The sequence below is a fragment of the Ruditapes philippinarum genome, unplaced genomic scaffold (genome assembly GCF_026571515.1).
Source record: "Ruditapes philippinarum isolate M1 unplaced genomic scaffold, ASM2657151v2 ctg1383_1_1_1_1, whole genome shotgun sequence".
Lineage (NCBI taxonomy): Eukaryota > Metazoa > Mollusca > Bivalvia > Venerida > Veneridae > Ruditapes > Ruditapes philippinarum.
The window spans coordinates 1-20751 of record NW_026856195.1 but is presented as its reverse complement, the minus strand read 5'-3'; the positions used below and the strand labels follow the sequence as shown (position 1 = coordinate 20751).

Genomic DNA, 20751 nt, shown 5'->3' with positions numbered 1-20751 from the left:
ATAAAATATAAGCAAAGTAGTATTTTTACTTCCATACAAAACACTTATACATTATAATTATACCAATTGCCAACATAGCAAATGTAGCAGGAGAGAGTTCATGAATATCACTAATAATTTTTTTTTGAAACTGTGACAAGACACCAGATCATTAAAAGGTTTATGATAGCATGTTTGATGGCATAATGGGCCTTTAAGTAACTATAATCCCGTTTATAGAAACTGGATTAAAATTACATTCAGTTTTAATTTGTATATCAACCATTAGCCTTGCTGGCGCCGACAGAGACTATCCATGCGACCACTGCAGACCAAGATCTATGCCGGCTGATTACGACGTGCATTTTTGTTATTCCATCAATATGTTTTTTTTTATTTTTTTCCTAAAATTTATGGGGTTAAACGTTCAAGGCTTTACAATGACTGTTTACATATTATTCTTACTTTAAATATACATATTTTTAAATAATCTAAAACTTTGTTGACTTTCCAGGAGGCATGTTGCACAAAATTAATTTCTGTATTCAGTATATTTCCTTTGAATGTATCGTAAAAATGATTGCTTTTCATTATGATGAAAATGCATTGTGCGCACGAAAATCATACAAAACGGATATAAATGTTTATCTCAAAGTGTTGCCGGTTGTGTGCGGATTAAAACTGGGAAGTATTATTTGTATTGCAAACTGTTTAAAAGGTAATAAAAAAAAATAAAGAGAAGATCCATGTATCACTTTTTATTAAATGGAATACTTTGTGATGACTATTGCGGGCATACTGTAAATACATGAACGTATTTCATTCTCATCTATCACATGATTTAAAAACTTATACATATACAACAAATAATATGATATGAATATACATGTACAATGGTTTCTCCTGCACATTATTGAAAGAATTCTACACATTATCTATATATTTCATTTGAAAGCCTCTTTCAAATTGCCAAAGACAATAAGACAAATAACAAAAGAGTCTTTTTATATATTAAACGTGGATTGGTCCAGTAAAAACTAATAGTATAAATCAATAAACAAAAAGTTATGTTTTTGTAGAATTTATAATACTGACGTATGTTCTACTTTACAATTTATAGAAAAAAAATTAATTTACGACAACTCACACTTGGCAAGCAAGTCAAGACCTTGAAAAAAAATATACAACATATAAAAAACACTGAAAAAACATCACCGAGAATTGCAGCAAAATGATATAAATAGCACCAAGTAATACTTAAATGATACATAATTATGATTTACTTCCTATGGTAAGTAAATGCAACATATAAAACAAAAAAATAATTCAACAATTAAAAGCAACATAAGCAATTAAATAAGGTTTTAATGTATTGATTTCTTGCGGTATTACAGTTTTCAATGCAACGAACACATTGGTCTTTACACCTTTTCAGCAGATACGTCTATGTTCTAGCCATTTGAGCGCTATTCATCTAATATATATGGCAATCTTACGAAACACTTTCGTCTTTCTAGACTATCTTGTGTATACTTTTTCATTTTGTAGTAGCATACACTTTGTAGTTTTGTAGTATTTAGCAAATTATTTGATATAGTCTCTTGTAAATTTGGTTTTAAGCAGATGTTGTAGACATAGATGATGGACGTCTGTCATCTGTGAGATCTAAAAATTTTGAATGTTTTCTCGTTCCACGCATGTGATAAGATGCAAATGTTGGACCTGATCCATTCTGCTGGTCAGCTTTCGTTGAATGAGTCCCGCTTGACGTAAGTCTCCCTGGATAATCTATGAACCGAGAATATGCCTTCCGGACCTGAGAAGATAAAAAGCTAATGTATTAAACCAAGATTATAAGTCTTCTTATGAGTAAACTGTATGATTGTCCTGCTAAAATACACAAAATTATCAAAGAAGGAATGATACATAGTTTCACTTAAACATGAATGCTTATTTTCAATAAAAACATTTAGATAAGATATGTTAAATGTCCATTTAATATCGAAAAGTTCAACTTTAGAACTACTGGTCAAATATCTTGAAGTTTTATCAAGGTATAACATTGTTGTCTTAAGATTTCTTTTTCGACTGTAGTCTTTTTTTCTTGACTTTCTGTCAAATTCAAACGGAAAAAAGTACGATTTACAATGTTCATTAAAAATTTTCAAACTGAAATCTCGGAAGCTCATTATAAACCTGGAAAAATAAAATAAAGGACAATTCTGAATCGAATTCTCTAGAACTTGCAAAAGAATACTAAGGAGTGTCAGTAACGAACCTATATTTCAGAACTTGTTTCACGTTTAACAGCGATAATTGTATGAGTCACGAGTTTTACGCACTTAATAATTGAGGAAACACTGCTTTACGTTCCGATAAGATCTCCTTAGACTTGTTTAGTAATTGTAACAAATGACGCACAGTTTACTCAAATGATAAAACCAATATCCGATTGGTTTTCATAAAAAAAATCGATACAAATCATTTTTCTAGTATAGATATTTTTGAAGGTGTTTAAGGTTCCTCGGATTTATCATGCTTTCCCTAAAAATGTTAACAGTTGGTCATCTTAAAGCGGTCCAAATTAAACATTCAAGTAAAATTTTCCTCAATTAATTTCTTAAAAACCTCATCCAGTGCACGTAAATAAATGATAAAAAAGAGAAAAGTATTATTGAAGAACAAGCATCCAAGCAAGGGAGGTAGGTAACTCATAAAATTATTAGAAGTAAATTATCAAGGAAATATAAATTGGTCGATTTTATTTTATCACTGAACTATCGTGGATGGCCAAAAGTCTGTGTTTAATTCTGACACTTTTGTGTTCAAAATTTCCATACTAAATTATGAGCAATTTCGTAACCACTATCTGTAATTGAATAAGAAGAATTACATAATAAAGCCTAAATGCAATAATAATACGTAATTTTATATTTACGTTGTGACAGGAATAGTGAAATAGTGTATGTCCAATCTAATGTGCATAACCATTCTATATATTAGTATAAGAAAATAAATCAAACAATATTTATAAGTTAAAAGATAACCTTCTTGTTGAGCAGGCAATGGAAAACAAAGATGAATAGTCCCTGGAGACTGTTGAAAATTGTAAATAAGTATGCAATAGGTATCGCTTCTTCACTGATATAGAAATATCCAAACACCCATGTAAGTCCCAACAGAACTTCCATCGCCAACGCCCCCTGTATCCATGACCTGAAAAAATGTACGTTTTAATTTTTAATGAATTTCAAAGTAAAACAATCTTAAATGGTTTTGAGAATGATATTATTATTATATTAATTACCTGATATAGACTATGTCTTCCGCATTACATTAATTACAAGATATATGTGTGTAATTTAACAGTATTTTCCAAAATACAAAAAAATCCAATATATTTGGTTTACTGGGTACTTTAGACACTTTCAAAATCCCGAAACAAAATTGATTAATGACTTCAATGATGGAGAAGAAGAACGCTGACCCATAATCTACTAGAACCAAGTGATTTAACCTTTAACCTTTATCAACAATATAGAGCCAGGCTAGTCGGCATACATGAGCACTCTGCAGTCAGAGCAGGTTGCTGAATTACTTTTGATTTTTTACATTGATATCCCAAAATTGATAATAGACATGCTTCTTTCTGTGAAAAGAGACAGAGCCCCCTTATAAAATATATAAAAATATGTGCAAATAAATGCACGTGTTTATCCAGTTTACTTACTTGATGTTGTAGGACGTGGACTTGTCTTTAGTAAACACATACTCGGAATGTTTACATACAGCAAACATAGCATAAACGAGGACGACAAGGTTCACCTGAAATATAAGATATGATAATTATACTTTAATGTAATGGCGGTATAGCCGAGTCAGACTAGTATTCTAATAATTGCTGGCCGCGTGGATGTAAAATATGTCTGGGACACGCCGTTGATTCTATAAGCAAGAAATTAAACACTCATTGCTTAGTACTGGTTGGTTCCAGAACCGGATTCGAAAGTGTTTTGATATGTTTATAGCTTCAAAAACAACAGTACCAAAGCAAAAACTAACTAGTTTCTATATTGAACACGTGCGCTTCTAATATTTTTATGGATAGAAAAAGTAAATAAGTAAATGTTTATATATGACCACATATTATCATGAGGAAAGAAGCTTAATTGATAAATAGTTTGTGAAGAATCATTATGAGAAAAATAAATGTAAACTGCATTAAATTTTACTTACAAGCAGAATGAAAACAATAGGACCAGCAAAGCTCCAAATAAACATTCTTTCTGATGTCAGCCAACAACTGTAATTATATTTAAAACATTTAAAACACTCCTACTTTTGTCCTTTTTTTACATCCTGAATATATAGTAAGAGATACTAACAAAATCTAATATCTATGGTGCTATGCTGTGTGTCATGTCGAAAAATTGCTTCGCCCCGCGTCAAAAACATAAAATTACAACAAAGTGAACTCTTTGTATTATTTTCGTGCGCCAAGTAAAAACAAGGAAATACGACAAAGTCGTTACTTTGTCGTCGTATTTTTCATCTGGCGCCCTGCGGAGCCAATTAAAGTACGACATGACACGAATCAGCTGCCACAATTTAGAACATAGCACATGTGTACAGACTGATGGCGTTATTTGAATCCATAAGGCACAATTTTGATTTTTTCCATTACACTAGCAACTATAAATTAAATGGAGGAAAAAATAGAAAAAAGGTCATGCACTCTCATCATATTGCCACTTTTTAAATAACAAATTTAATGAACATTTTCAGTTTATTTTTCAGGAAAAGCATTTTGCGGATATACTTACTATTTATCTGTCCCATAACCTTCATAATATACTAATGTAGAAATAGCAATTACTAGTAAAGGAGCACCTGAAAAAATGTGATGAATATTTATGGTAATATTATTATATTTTTAAATTTTTCAAGCGTTAAATGAAAGAAAGCTTTAGTTAAAACTATGTTTAAATTTATTTGAAGCTTCAACTAAAGTAACAAAAAAAACCCCCAAAAACAATTATCACGCTGTGTCAGCCAGTCATTTTTTTCGGAATGACATAAATCTAAAGATACGCCAACTGTAAACTTTATTATGCAATTTCTTAGCCTTAACATACCAATGAACATGCTGATGTTTAAATGATATATATCTATAATAATTTGTTTTATTATGAATTTGAATAAAGCAAAAATCTAGAAATGTAAACACATACTTATTTCAATAGATTTTTCAAAGATGTTGCTTATATCTTTAAAGAAAATTTTGATGCCGATTTGTTTCTTCGTCTTTAAAAAAATAAATTCATCTTGTTCTTTAAATCAGCCAATTCAATTAATCATTTTAAAAATAAAATAAAGTTAAGACTAGGTGTATTCTGGACTATATGCTTGCTTTTTACGCCAATTTTAACACATTTGGTAAATGTCTGCGGTCGATCCAACTAAACGGCTTTCCTGGATAACTAACCAGTAAGTAACAATTACTGAGTAATCATTTCACATTGTTTCTGAATCAACGGCGAGCCACATTGTTTCTGAATCAACGGCGAGCCACATAGTTTCTGAATCAACGGCGAGCCACATTGTTTCTGAATCAACGGCGAGCCACATAGTTTCTGAATCAACGGCGAGCCACATTGTTTCTGAATCAACGGCGAGCCGCATTGTTTCTGAATCAACGGCGAGCCGCATTGTTTCTGAATCAACGGCGATTTCTGAATCAACGGCGAGCCACATTATTTTTGAATCAACGTTCAGAGACAAATGACCATTACACTTTACAAATACTAAAGTAAACATACCATATCCTATGATATAGTAGTATTTAAGTCGAGATCTGGCGGCGTCAAACACTTGTACCAACATAAATACTATATGGATACCCTCAACAAACATCCATGTAAAACTCGACAGAAAGAAATAATGTAAAAATCCGGCTATGACAGCACAGGCAATCTGAAATAATACAAATGAAATAATGTAAATAAGTTAAAATTAAAATGATGTGAATAATTGCGAATTAATTAGAGATAAAAAATACAGCCACACAATTTAAAAATGTACAATTATATTACATTCATGTTTTATATAGATTTAGCATAACAATACAAAAAATGTTATATGGCAATGTTAAAAGTAAGCCCATCATAAAACGTTAATCTCTCAAGTAATGTAAAGATCTTTGCACAGGGGCGTATTCTTTCCTTTTAACATTAAAATCCCCAAAACAGCAAAAGGGTTTATAACTTCCTCCAAATTGATTATATCACAAAACCTCTATAATATGCACTTAGGCACTTAATGACAATAGTTCTGTTCAAAATCTCATTTAGAATATAGGAAGCGTTACACACGGAGATGAGTGGTTTTTTTTAATATTACGGAAAAAAAACTCATACTGTATAAAAGAAAAATAATAAAGAAAACCTTATTAAAAATGTCAAAAGTACAAGATTTTTATCTAATCCTACACAGTTAGATATCAGAACGTACCTTATTATCCGTTCTTTCTATTCCAAACAGAAATAGAACTTCTGCTATAAAAAGGCAAAATGCCAAGTTCTTATGTATGGAATTTCTCTCTCCTTGAATGGATCTAAAGTAAGAGTAAGATCACATTTATCAAAATTATTTATTATTTTGTTTGTCAAAATAGTTTTATGAAACCACATGTTTACTACTTACCTATTGAATGACCATAAAAATGTATATCCTCGTTTGAAAATATATATAAATATACTAGTAATAAGAATCTATATAGTTTTTCATCTCAGAATAAAAACTCGACATTATTTTTTTATATACATGTATGTACATGTAAATTGTAAATAAAAGTTTACATGCCTTATTTTTGTTTGATTGGATTTAGTTGCATCAACTTAGTATAGGTCATATGGCGATTATAAAGCTTGACTGGTGGAAAAAGATATCACGTGCCCCTTTGTGCATTATTTAAAGCACGAATGGGCACCTAAGTAGAACCATTGACATTCTGTAAGCTAGCTGGATTGTTGCGGGCCAAGTTATACCATAAGATGCCTGTTATCTGCGAAATTAACAAAATATGTCATATGGAAGTGCAATTAAGAAAATATATATGAAACAATTTAATTTCAAAGTGGAAGCTTGTGATCCAACTAAAGTAAATGTTTCAAGAGAAAATGAAAGATATGAAACAATTAAAACACATCGGTAAAACAAATTTAGACATTTTAAAAAACATTTCCATGCTTTTATATCATATACATTAAAACCTAAAACAAAAACTTAAAGAAAATATCTTATATAAAGTATATTTAGCAATTCCAAACCACATTCCATTTAAGTAAAGAGTTTGAAAATATGTCAGTCCATCGCATTGCTCTGATGGAGACCACTATGGTTAAGAAACCATTTTCTACATTGCCTTTTACGTTTGAAGGTCGTACAGACTGTATGTATTAACTATCTTTATTTTGTTTAATATAAGAAAACATTGTTATGTTACATTATGAGGTGAATTCATCATTAATTGAAGAAAACGCCTTAAACAAATCACAAGAAAAAGTATATACATGTAAGTACGTGCACAGACTACATACTAATATATGACACTGACTATAAAACTATCATATACTACAAACTATCATAGCTTTGTTTAAAAGCAAATCTAAAGAAACAAATCCAACAGTTACAATTTAAACAGCATATACAACTGAAAATATAGAACTAGCAATAATCAAAATTGTTTGAATTTAGCTATAAGTATATTCGATAAAAAGTTGAAATGTATCAACATTATAAGTTAGTTAGTTAGTTAGTTAGTTAGTTAGTTAGTTAGTTAGTTAGTTAGTTATTAGTTAGTTAGTTAGTTAGTTAGTTGATAAGTTCACAAAACCGTCAAAACAGTTTCAGAAATAGCTTATAGAAAAAAGAGTATATGGATTACATTTAGTTAATATTGCCAATGTTATGAACATTTAAACGTTAAAAAGATAAACATGTATACAACAGATAAGAGCAAATCAATTGAGAACAACCCTATCACCATCTCAGAGTTGTTAATATCTAAGTTAGTATTTACACATTTGACACTACATAAACATTTTTAAAAGCTGAAGTTTTATTTTTCTGTATTGATTGTTAAACGGCTATTCTAAAACACTAAACATAATTCCAAACTCATATGTCAGTATATGTTGGATAGTATGTATAGTTGTACAGATTTTGCTTGCTATGCAAAACAGTGAACTTCTTTTACTTTTTAAAAAGACTCTCACTAAATCTTCAAATCTAACGTGAAAATAGCTGCAAACATTTCATCATATTTCTTTACATCGTCAACGAAGTATTGTGTCTCTATTTCTATTCATCGTTTATATCCGTATCCGTGAAAATGTGTGTTTTTTAAAAGGTCCGTTATGCCTAAAAATGCTAATATTTTTTTTTTTTAGTGTCCTGTGTCAGCTTCAACTACTACTTAAATTACTAATTAACCAGTTGCCTGGACAATTTTTGCATCTGTTACTTTTTTGCAATAAGTTTTGTTAAAGTTATAGAGTCAAAAAACTACTTTGTTTACATTTTGCTACTTTTATGACAAATAATTTCAAATTCAGCATTACTTTTTTTCAGGTTGAAAGCATCTAAAATGCCCTAAATGTTATTAAACCACAATAATCGCATGTTTTTACACCAAAGGCTTGTGCTACTATTGCTGTATAAATCATAATTTGACAGAGCCATTTTTCCAAACAGAAAGGACGTAATATTTGTATCGCGAGTTTGTTCTATATTTACCATGTTTACCATTGACGGGAGGATGCGTTCTTTATACCATAATATGTGTTAATAGTGAAATGATATATATCAAAGTGAAAATACAGTGAAAATGTGACGAAAAGGCATGTTTATTTATCCCGAAAGCAGAGTAAAGTAGACTAAAATTGAGAACTATGCAAGTTTTCTCAAAACCGAGTTACGTTTGGGTAAATATTAACGATATTGTGAGCATGCGTTAGTCATATTGTGAACATTATTTATACCGTGAACTGGCAGTAGACCCAGAATAACTACTGCTATTTCCATAATACTCTTTGCCTTCACCGTATCCATAACTACTCCGTGATCCGCGTATACATCTTATACTGTAATCATATGTAAAGTTAATATGGACTTTGAAAAACATCGAAAGAGATGAGTTTTAATTAAAATGTAGAGAACGCTGTAATAGAAAACTTTGTTCTAATTATGCAAGACATATGGTTTTGTATACAACTAAGTCTACACGGAATAAAGTCATATTTAACTTATTCTGTTTAACTTTGGAATGTAATCAGTTATATTTAAGCCATCTTGTTTAACTTTGAAATGTAATCATGAACGACCCATAGATTAAAGCTGCCAACAAAAACCAATGCTTGTTTGAACGAATATGTTATTTTGAATTTTGATGAAACAGATCGAATCTGCAATATTTTGCAATTTAGTCATGTTTGTCAGTATCTTATTTTTCAGTCATTTTAATTTTCTTTAATAAAGCCGACAAGCAAAGGGACTATATTCTATTTATCTATTCAAAACGTAAGCTAAGAAAGTACCTGAGACACACAAATGTTATCCAAGACATCACCAGACAAATAATGGATATGATAATTCCCACATATGTTATATATGACAGAACAATAGAATGGACATCTGCCACCTGAAAACATACAACAATAATAGTCGTATACTGACAATACAAACACGTTCATGGGCATAATCAAATTAGCAAACACTTACAAGAAACTAGACTATTAAAACATGTTTATTCTCTAAGAAATACCATCTTTTTAATTTTTGTAATTGAATTCTTATAACCGATGTTTTTGTTAAAAATATAGTATTCAAGTTCAGTGAAAACAGATATATGAAGACATGGATATTTTCAAACTGACCTTAGTACTATGGACATCCATCAAGATAGCAAAGTTGGTAAGATGATCACACTGACACGTCACATGTGAATTGTTATTCTCTTTAAGTGAACAGCCTTCCTGCGACCATGCTCCAGTATGTCTGGAATGAAAAATGTGAGAATGACTAAGTTACTAGAATTCATTTCACGAAAATTATTACAGTCAGTCGAATAACATTACTATATATGATCCATTTCGACATGATGGTCATTTTTTTCTATAATTATGGCGTGAAAGGAATACTGATCAATCATACTTATGTACAGTATCGCCGTTCTCTTACTCTATTTCTAACAGGAAGAATATATCAATCTTGCACATTGAAGATATAACTGTTCAAAGAATAATATATGCGAACGTTGTTACCTCATATTTGTTAAATAGTTAAAAGCTTGTAATTATCGAAAAATATCTACTACCCAAGACTAAAATTCCAAAAGGAGCAAAGCTGTGTTATGTTTTGGTATGGCTTCATCTACAATAGAAACATAATTACATAATTTTATCTTATTATATTATCATACTTAACGCAAACAAATAAACAATTTTGTAGTAAGTGTTATATTAATTAAGTGTTTGTACTTAAAATCAAAATTAGAGGGTGATATTCAATAGACATGCATATCTGTAAAATTTAAAATGCAGCTTAAAATTTTACTTAGTCTGATTGTAAGTGCATCTACCTTCTCGACTTTCAAAGTGAACACGACAGGTTGAAGCAGCGGTTCGTTCGCAGGTTTTTGGCTGAGAGACGCGCTAATCACTTGACTTATCATTTGGCGTTCTGTAGAGTCGTCTGTATTGTAGTCAGTTGGAACCATATAATCTCCCACTGACTTATAGTTGATGAACACCAATCTCGCCAAACCACCTGTAAATACAATTGATGGCATAGTTAGAAATTTTCTGCTCGTTTTTATTTCTGGTCCTTTCGCCTTAACGTGATTTCCGAAACAGCAGAGAGAGACATAACATATTTTTAATAAATATTTTACATAGTTTGTAACAATTATACATATCAGACGTTAAATCTTCTGGTAAATAAAACGGTAGGACATCTTTAACATCTTTAACTAAGCTAATAAATGTTTATACAAATCCTTTATATTTGCTTCAATTTTTTTCAAGTAAAGATATTTAGAAATAATATACCTGTGCTAAAACTCTTTAAATTTTCCTGCGGTATTGCAAAATCGTTTTCGTCTGCTTTAAAGATAGTGTCAACTGCTTCTGATCCATTTTTGACAACATCGATAACTTGTAGCTGTATTGCTGGAAAATGATATAATTTCCGTGTTGATTTTAATTACAAACCTATTCATTTATCTTTTTGAAATTCTGTTCAGTGTAGCCATACAACCAAACCTGTCTGACAGCTCCATATGCTAGTATCAACCTTTAAATATCACATTTCTTTGCCACATTTTAACACAATGAAAACAGAAATAAAATAAATGCTTGTAAAGAAGTCCTAAAAAGTTTTGTTCTTATAAACAATGCATACCTAACATATTGTAAAATAGAGAAAAACGGAATCCCTAAAGAATGCATAAAAACTGTTGCAGCCTCGGTTTAATTGAGCTTGTCCATGCACGATACTGAAAATTGCAAGTAACAGTTCACGCCCAGACAGGACATTAAATGGCAACCCCCCCCCCCCCACACACACACAAAACAAACAAAAAACAAAAACAACACTAAATAAACTAAAGGGAATTGAAAGGAATAACAAGATTCAGCAATGACATTCAGAATGTTATTTGGAATAAATAGAAAGTAGTTACCCATGTTTTCCTCCTGTATAGTTTCCACTATTGGCTTCTCAAAGCTTTCAATCATATTATTGGTAACAGATTCCATGGATGTAAGCAATGACGATGCTACTGACCTCTGACTTTCTTTGTTCATAGACGTCCATGTATCAGTCTTTCCGACCAAACCGCTTCCACATTTAGCAACGTTCTTATGAAGAAAAAAAAATATAACAGATGTGCAATAAAATGTTTTTACTTAAGTATTCAAACTAAGCAAGTACGAGAGTATAGTTATGATTGCTTATTTCTTCCAACAAAATTTATTAGAATTATTTCATTAAAGATAACATTAAAGCATTCATTGGTTGAATTATACACGTATTTTCGATTAAATGATTGTAAATAAAGTGAATTTGTTACCCGGATGATACTGGTTGCTTCAGTCGAGTTCTTTGGCTTGGCTTTTGAAGCCGCGTCCATTAATTTTGTTGACTGGAATAAATCTTGTTCTGACATCACACTCTCTGTTTCTACAGATGCCGCTAAATTAACTGTAAACTCAAGTGCTTTTTCTGAGTTGCTTGTATTTGTTAGAAATTCTTCCATCTGAGGAGTGATATTTGATTATTTTAATGAATATTTGATTTGTGTCATGGAGAAGGGATAAATTTCTTATGTGAGTAAAACATAAATAAGATGCTTGAAAGATCAGTATACATATGTATGATATATTACACTTAAAACGCATTTTATAAATAACGATAAACGACTGTTTCAACAATGAGCATAAACTTAGACACCAATAGCCTTCTCCTCGCTACACCTCTGGGCTCTGATAAACAGAAATGGAATTCTAGTCAATATTTTTATATCAGTAGCAGCGGTTAGTTTAATAAAGTTTCTTAAAATTTTCACAAATATTTAACAAATCAAAATAAGTAACAATTACATACTGTTACTTATTCTTTAACAAATATCGTGTAATACCTGATTTGTAAGTTCTTGTACGCTCTCTGAAGTGCATTGTTTGACATCCGGTTCACCCCTCCAACATGTAGGATTCGTGTCACATTTCCAATTTGCAAAACCTACATGAGGTAACAAAAATTTGTCAATTGTAATTTTGCGAATTTTAGATATTGCAAAGTTATTCAATAGTTTTAAATTTTTAAAATAAATTTTGGAATTAACAGTTGCATCGCTTATCATTAAAAGATACGCTATTTTCATAACAATTTTCATTTCAAATAATGACAGTGCAATAATGACATAACTTTAAACAAGTATACTATTAATTAATAGCAATCACTTCATGTTTGTTATGCTTTGCTTGTCATTTTCTTGTTAAAGCATCTATTTTATCTATATCTTACCTGAATTGCAACGAACTCTAACCAATGTATCAGCTGCAGAGCGAGGCCAAGAAAACCCAAATGCTTCAACTGGTGGACACGTGCTTTCGTAGTTTATTTTGAAGCATCCCTAAAGGTAAACACAAAGAAAATTATACAATAGGCAGAAGTTCTCATAAGATATCTTTTATTCAACTTGTTCCATAAATTTAGTATGGAACATATTTAAAAATAGTAAGACAATGATGATCTGTAAATGAATGGGAATAATTTACGCACTTTTTATGGTAATGTGTTAAAAGCTTAGTGATATTTACATTTTTTTTGTATATGACACAAGTGTCATATAAAAGTATTTGTAAACTAAACAACTATATCATATTTTTAAGGTCTGCTTTAATTACCCGAAACAAGTCCCTTTCTTCTATTTGAGATTCTGTTGATGTATTTTGTGTAGTTTGTTCATCGGTAAATGGCATGTGTGTCGAGGGTGTGGAACTTTCTGTATGATTAACAGTGGTATGTGAATCAGTTGTATAGACACTCGTACTTTTTGACGAAGTTCTTGTTATAGGGATAACAGTAGATGTTTCAGTCTTGTGTACAGTGTGGTCCTCTGTTGTGTTACTCTCAGTTGTTGGAACAACTGTGCTTTCTGACGTTTTCTCAGTTATTGTGTAGTCAGTGGTAGACTTACTAGGACTGCTCAATTCTTTTTCAGTTGTGATACTCTCAGTTGTTGGAATAGCTGTGCTTTCTGACGTGATTCCAGTAATGGTTTTTTCAGTGGTAGACTGACTTGGACTGCTCATTTCTGTTTGATTTGTGCCAGTTGTGGTAGTCGACTTAACGGGAGCTTGAGTTGTAGACTGTGTAGTAATGCCGCTTGTTGTAGTGTTTGTGAATGATGATGGAAGTATGGTGGTTGTTTTTCTCGTGGTGGGCGTCTCTTCATGACTTTCTGTAATCCTCGTAGATGGTGTTCTTATATCTGGTGTTGGTATAGCGTATGTTGTTGATCTTGTTGTGGTTGGTGATGCTGTTGAATTTGTTGAAGTTGTTGGTGCTGTTGAAACTCGGGTAGTGGGAGATGAATGCGTCAGTGTTGTCAGCTGTATTGCTTTTCAAAAAAAAAACAATCAAGAAATCAGTAAACAGGTGTTATCTTTTAAATAAATTGTTTGTACAAAAATCATTTTGTGACGTATATATTTGATGATAAGACCAAAGATTTAACATTTGAGAACACAATTTATCATTGTTATCATGTGTTAGCCTTAATATATCGTTAATATCAAAATAAAAATATCTGAAGAAAGAGTGATCCCTCGGAAGAATTAATCACAAAAAATTCAGACTCGGTTTGACTGAGTCGGTACATGTCTACATGAGGGATGAAAGTGCTGGAATCTAAGATCCCAAAGGGCCAGAAAATATAACAATTAAAACCCATAAAAAACATATAGCTCAAGCACTAACAATGATTAATGTGTCTAACACATCGGCTTTTAAATAGTACTCACTTTTGTTTCGTTCACAAATGAAGTGTCGTCGAACGTTACAGTTCATATTTTTTAAATATCCCTGGTATTCGATGAGGCCACATTTATCCACTGAAAATGTGTTATTCCATTGTGAATCTGGTGCCCACTTTCTGTTAATAATCATTAGAAATTAATCAGAACTGTGTTATTAAGAACCTCTCACAGACTAACATGTCTTCACGACGTTTTGTTTTTTGAGTATTTAGTGAATAAATGAATATCCATGAAAAGATATTTTTAATGTATAACTTACTGATAAAGATATTATTCTTATGATTGCAGATTTAATAGTATCCAGTCAAATATTATGGCGGGATCAAGTTTAAGATTATCTAATCACTTGAATATTTTAGACTCGCTGAAAGAAATGCAATTTTTTGACAAAACTTGATAAAACAGCATTTAATGTAGCGACCTTTAAGATCATTGACTTCAGACCACTTGCCACTCTCCGCTGTGGGTTCGAATCCCGACAGGGACTTCGGATTCTTTTATGTGAGGAAGCTATCCAGCTAGCTTATGAAACGTCTGTGGTTTACTCAGGTGTTCGTTCGAGTCTGAAATAATGCACGGAAGGTTTTCTGAAATCTGTCTCCACCAGTAAAGCTGAAACGTCGCCATATGACATACACTGTATCGGTGTGACGTAAAACTCAATCAAACAAAACTAAATAATCGATCTTTCAGTCAATAAGTTTTCTCATGTAGAAAAAAAACAACAAGAAAGTTCTAAATCCCCTTTTTTATAAGGTTTACTTACGGTATTCCAGAATAGCTCTCATTATTATATGTCCATATCCAGGTTTCTTCAACTTTATATAAGCCAATCCACCAGTTTATAGTAGTATAATTCAAGTAGTGATATAAAAAGGGATCAATTTTCACCTGTAAATGATTAAATAAAGATTGTTAAGTTAGAATCGTCTGATAAAGCATATCTTTTATTTAGATAGACACATGTAACTATATTTTACCTTTCTAGCAATGTTACATTGCATGCGAATCATCATTTATAAAGTAATAATAAAAAATGAATGCCACTATAGTGAGTTAAAATACTTTACATATCTGCAATTCTATATGACATCTAAAACTTATCTTTATTTAATCATAAAGCCATGCCTATTTGTAATATAAAAACTCTAACCTGCCATAGATCTTTGTTACATTGTATATAAAACAAGAGCGAACAGTGATCACATGTGTCCCGATAGTCATTTGAGCAGTTGTATTGAGGGGTGATTGAACAGTTTATTATAAATGTAAATTGACTGTATGTATATTTAAGTTCAATTCAATTCAATTCAATTAAGTGCTTTCTGTATTATGGAGAAAGTAAGAATTACTCAAAAATCGTTATAGGGCATGCACGCTTTTTTATTCAAAAGCCATCATACATCGCAAAATCATTCAGTCAAAAAAACCCTTATATATGCACAGGTACCTGAGATACCGAATTTGCATATGTAGTTTTTGAGAAGTCCGGACAAGTTTTGTGACAGACAGACTGACGGACATGCAGATAGACGGACTGACAGGCGACGTTGGCGTTATCCCTATTTGTCGCCGCTACTCTGTAAAAGGCGACACAAAAAATGCAATTTAATCCTTTGTAAAATAATGGCCCACCAGTTTTGGTTTAAATAAAAAGTGAAAATTTTTCAAAAAGGATCAATTTCTTCTATAAATATATGAAATATTGTACTCACATCTTCTTGTCTGATTATTATGCTCAAAAGGTCTGAATCCATATTCAAACACCAGGTCCGAGCTTCCTGCCATGTGTATCTCAATTCAACAAACTGTATGCATGATTGGTGAAATGTCTCCCAGGGCGGCACACAAACATTGCCATCTTCGGAAGAATCTTTAATATTAATTTTATTCATTTAAAGGCACATTATGCCTTGGATAAGAATTAAATTTTCATTCTTTAGAAAGGGCAAACATGAGTCCCGTCACAGTAAATCGATGGTTTAAAAGCATGTTAGATGCTTATTGCCCGAAAAACGTTGTGCTAAATGTGAAATCATTAATCATAAAAGTAGTAAAATATAATCAAAGTAGTATAATGTCTTCCATACAAAATACTATATCAACTATAGCTGTACTGATTTCCAAAAAAGTAATAGAAGCAAAATATGGTTAAGGCTGTTGACCATTGAGTAACTTTTTGGAAACTAACTGTATAACAACTAAAAAGTCTTTTAGAAATAAAAATAAAAATATTTCTTGGGCATGATGGGCCTATAAGAATGACAATAGTATACAACAAATTCACAAAGAAACACTTTTTTAACTCATAAATAAAAGGATAAGCATCATAAAATGAGACAAGAACATGTTATGAAAATGACGTTTTGGTTATAGAAAAGAGTAGTTTTGTTCCATAGAATACATGTACATATAGCTATATTTGTTATATGCAATTGATTTTGCACCAACAGCATTTTACAGTTTTACTCCCGCTTTCACTTGACCTAATATAGAAGGGATAGAGTATAAGGGAATAAAGTTTCCACCCTACCGTTACAGAAGGTAATTTGATCCAATTTTTTCTGAATCAACCAAAACCAATAAAAACCCTTTAAGTATTCATTATCAAAATGTGACCTATAGCAAAGATTAAGTACGAACATAATTAATTTATTATTCCTGAGCTAGAGTTTATCTTTCCAGTAATTAGTAAGACCATGAAACCCAAACCGACATGAATAATCAAAATAACATTGGACAAGAGCCATGGCCAAAACGTTCATTAGTTGATAACGTATTTCAATCTTGAGCAACAGAAATGCCATAAAGAATCACCAGATACTGAAAAAGTGTAGCACCTAGATATCCCTCCGCTAAACCAAAATTGATTACATTTTGTTTTTGCATAATGTTCCTATCAACTATATATTATGCTAGAAATGTTGAATACATAATTTTTAAAGCAAATACACTGTACTCTATTGCATTTATTGTATTGTATTTTCCTCTATAGAGATTGACTGTACATCAGTTCCATTTTAAGTGACATTGACATTTGCACCTGACTTTCACCTTAGTTTAGATCAAACTGATATTGTCTATGTTTTACCTAAGAAAATACAGATGATTTATTATCAAACTGAAGCTCATTTGTCAGGTATTTTTCAATAATAGAACGTTAGAGATAGAGAACGAGGCATTTCATGTGGAGAATTATATATTATATGATTAAATCAGACTGACGTTTAACCTTAAACAAAAGTTTTTACATGCTTAAGAGAATATCGACATCATTGAATTCCTTTTCAATTCATAATTTAAATTCCTTAACAAATCAGTTCAGAATTAAATTTGTTTTTAAATTTCAGTACATTTTTGGAGCGAGTAACTATAAAGAAAGAATGTTTCAGCTCACGCCATGCATTAATGATGTGGTTTTAATGTGCATAAAACATGTTTATGTATTATGTTTCAATTTTCACATACTGTATTGAATTTTATGAGAGCTATTTAAACTATGCGTCAATAACCAATGACAGTGAGTCATGTCACAAAAAACAGGTAATGCAATATAGGCCATCAATTATTTTATCTATGTTGACATTTAAGTTTTTAAAGGCCCATCATGTCAAAGAAATGCCTTTATTTTTATTTCTCAAAAGGTCTTTATTTTTGTTCTGTTATAGTTTTAAAAAGTTACTAATTATTACTACTGTTGTGTTTAGTAAATACTACAGCTATAGTGATATAGTATTTTGTATGGAAGTCAAAATACGACTTTGTTTACATTTTGCTACTTTAATGACAGATAATCACATATTCAGCGCTAATTTCTTCAGGCGATGAAGATCTATCATGTCCTAAAACTATTTTAAAACTCATGTTTGCCTTTTCTAAAGAAGAAACAATTTAATTGTCTCTGAGGCATAATGTGCATTTAAAGGAAAGTGATCAAAAAAAGAAAAATTCCATGGATCATGTGATTTATTAGATAATAAAGCTTCTACTTCTTTAACTCTGATTTAAATCTAGGGTAAAGATATATATGTTATGATAATATTTTCATTTCAGTATAAATATGTGATTGTATAAATATATATTAATATTGAATAAAACACTCCAAACACAGGGCAATCGAATGAGATTAGATTTTTAGCCTTCCTGTTTTTTTTCGATCTATATTATTTGGATGTATGCCAATAGTTATAAAACATATATAACATTTTATTTTATCTTTTCGTTATTATGTAGTATATCTGCGTATGTGTTGTTGTCAGGACATTAGACAAGCTTTATTAAGATTAACCTTCTCACGTTTAATGATAAACAAGACTGTGAAATCCTGTGTTTGCCGGATTTTTGAAGATCCTTATCAAGAAAATAAATTCGAAACCTCTGTGACATTCGATGAATACAAGTTTCAAGTTTGATGTTACTTTGCGAAGGTTAATAAAAGTTGTTGCCATCAGCAAGTAAGGTACTCATGCTCGACGTATGATAATATTGTTATAAATAATTTTATCTAAATCAAAATGAAAAAACAACAACAATAGTTACGCAGTTACTTGTTTTTTAACGAGTAATACCAAACATGCTTCGATCAGTTAAGTTTCTTATAGCTTTTTGGATCTAGAAATTTTGAACTGGGGTTCCTTGTAGACATTTACTTATTGAACTGAAATCTCTGCAGTGCCTTTAAAATTTATGTAAAGAATGAGGTGTGAACAAGCAAATCTGTCACCTCTATGTATCTTTTGAACCTCTGGGTACTATTAACCCCGTCATAGGTACAAAAGGGTTTGGAAAGCCCCAGTGTAACAGTATTAGTATATATGGTATGCAAAATATAAATTGTGTGCTGGGCACTTAGTCTAAATGTTATGTCGTACATAGCTCACATGTGTACTCTGCATTTCAATTTTAATGTATCTCGTCAAGATTAGAAGCTTGAGATAACGGTCTTTTAACCACTTTAAGGCTATCCATGACACTTGGCTCTCATGGATTTTGCTTAAACGGTTCCCACATTCGGCATACCCACGCTTCACGATATCCAAGCCTAGTTAGATACACTCAAGTCAAATAAGGTGCCAAAATAAGATACCCCTATAATAACCTTATGTATTTTATAATATACTGTTAATAAATCAGGAGATTTCGTTTTCAGCGTTTTGTTCACATTTGTCAGGTTCAAAAATATATGTGAATAAAGATGTGTAGGTATATATATGTTTCTTTATAAAGAATTTTGAACGTTTTATAATTTTTATTTCATTGTTTCATATGTGTTAAAATCTGTGACATTTTAGTTATTACGGTTTAGAAAAGTAGGTAAGTAAATATAAAGGTATCGTCAGTTAAGTATAGTTTCTTTTATATTGATCAGTTATTCAAAAGTGTCGAAATGTTATCAAACGAAACTAAGATAGACACTTGAAACGAGGAGTTTTTCCTATTACATAAACACGGTGCATATCCATATCGGTACCCTCTTTGCGAAATCCGCTGAAACGGTACCCTCGCAAACCAGCGATGGATACCAATCCAGTAAAATTTCATTGTAATAAGGAAAGGAGGTATGTCACGTAGAAAAGATGTATACCACGGAACACTAGGATGTTTTATTTATGTGCTGGTTTGTCATGTGCCCGATTTTCATGTACTGCAACTTCACAATAAGCTACAAAAAATAAATAAAGCTAATATAAAAATTCAAATGAAGAGAGGTAGCCCGTGCCGTTGCAAAACCGAAAATAGGGTCTTTTTATGAATTTTACATTTATTTTTGACAATATACTGCCATTTGTCCGAAGATGATATGTATATGAACATATTAAATATGTATGATGCATATATAATCAAGCCACAGGTTCATTTCAGCCCGAAAAATATGTCGAGGTGATGGGCGAAGCAAGACATGTCGATTTTTTGTAGCTTATTGTGAAGTTGCAGTACATGAAAATCGGGCACAGTCATGACAAATCAGCACATAAATAAAACATCCTAGTGTTCCGTGGTATACATCTTTTCTACGTGACATACCTCCTTTCCTTATAACAATGGAATTTTACTGGATTGGTATCCATCGCTGGTTTGTTTTTAGCAGAGAATGACCTGTGCATGTTCAGAGAGGGTACCGTTTCAGCAGATTTCGCAAAGAGGGTACCGATATGGATATGCACCGTGATAA

General features: G+C 31.3%; 1 protein-coding gene across 2 annotated transcripts; it reads right to left on the bottom strand.

The window, feature by feature from the left end:
• Positions 1-1571: 1571 nt before the first annotated feature.
• Positions 1572-16452, bottom strand: LOC132745734 (adhesion G protein-coupled receptor L3-like; the record flags this gene model as incomplete). Of its 2 annotated transcripts, XM_060734697.1 has the most annotated exon segments (21): positions 1572-1795; positions 3027-3195; positions 3710-3804; positions 4216-4282; positions 4803-4869; positions 5799-5952; positions 6490-6592; positions 9021-9122; positions 9576-9679; positions 9915-10035; positions 10355-10410; positions 10619-10806; positions 11088-11207; positions 11720-11897; positions 12110-12295; positions 12677-12777; positions 13063-13171; positions 13446-14161; positions 14565-14695; positions 15346-15470; positions 16295-16452. In XM_060734697.1, coding segments are annotated over 21 exon segments (3251 nt in total), but the record flags the coding sequence as incomplete, so codon positions are not given.
• Positions 16453-20751: the final 4299 nt, after the last annotated feature.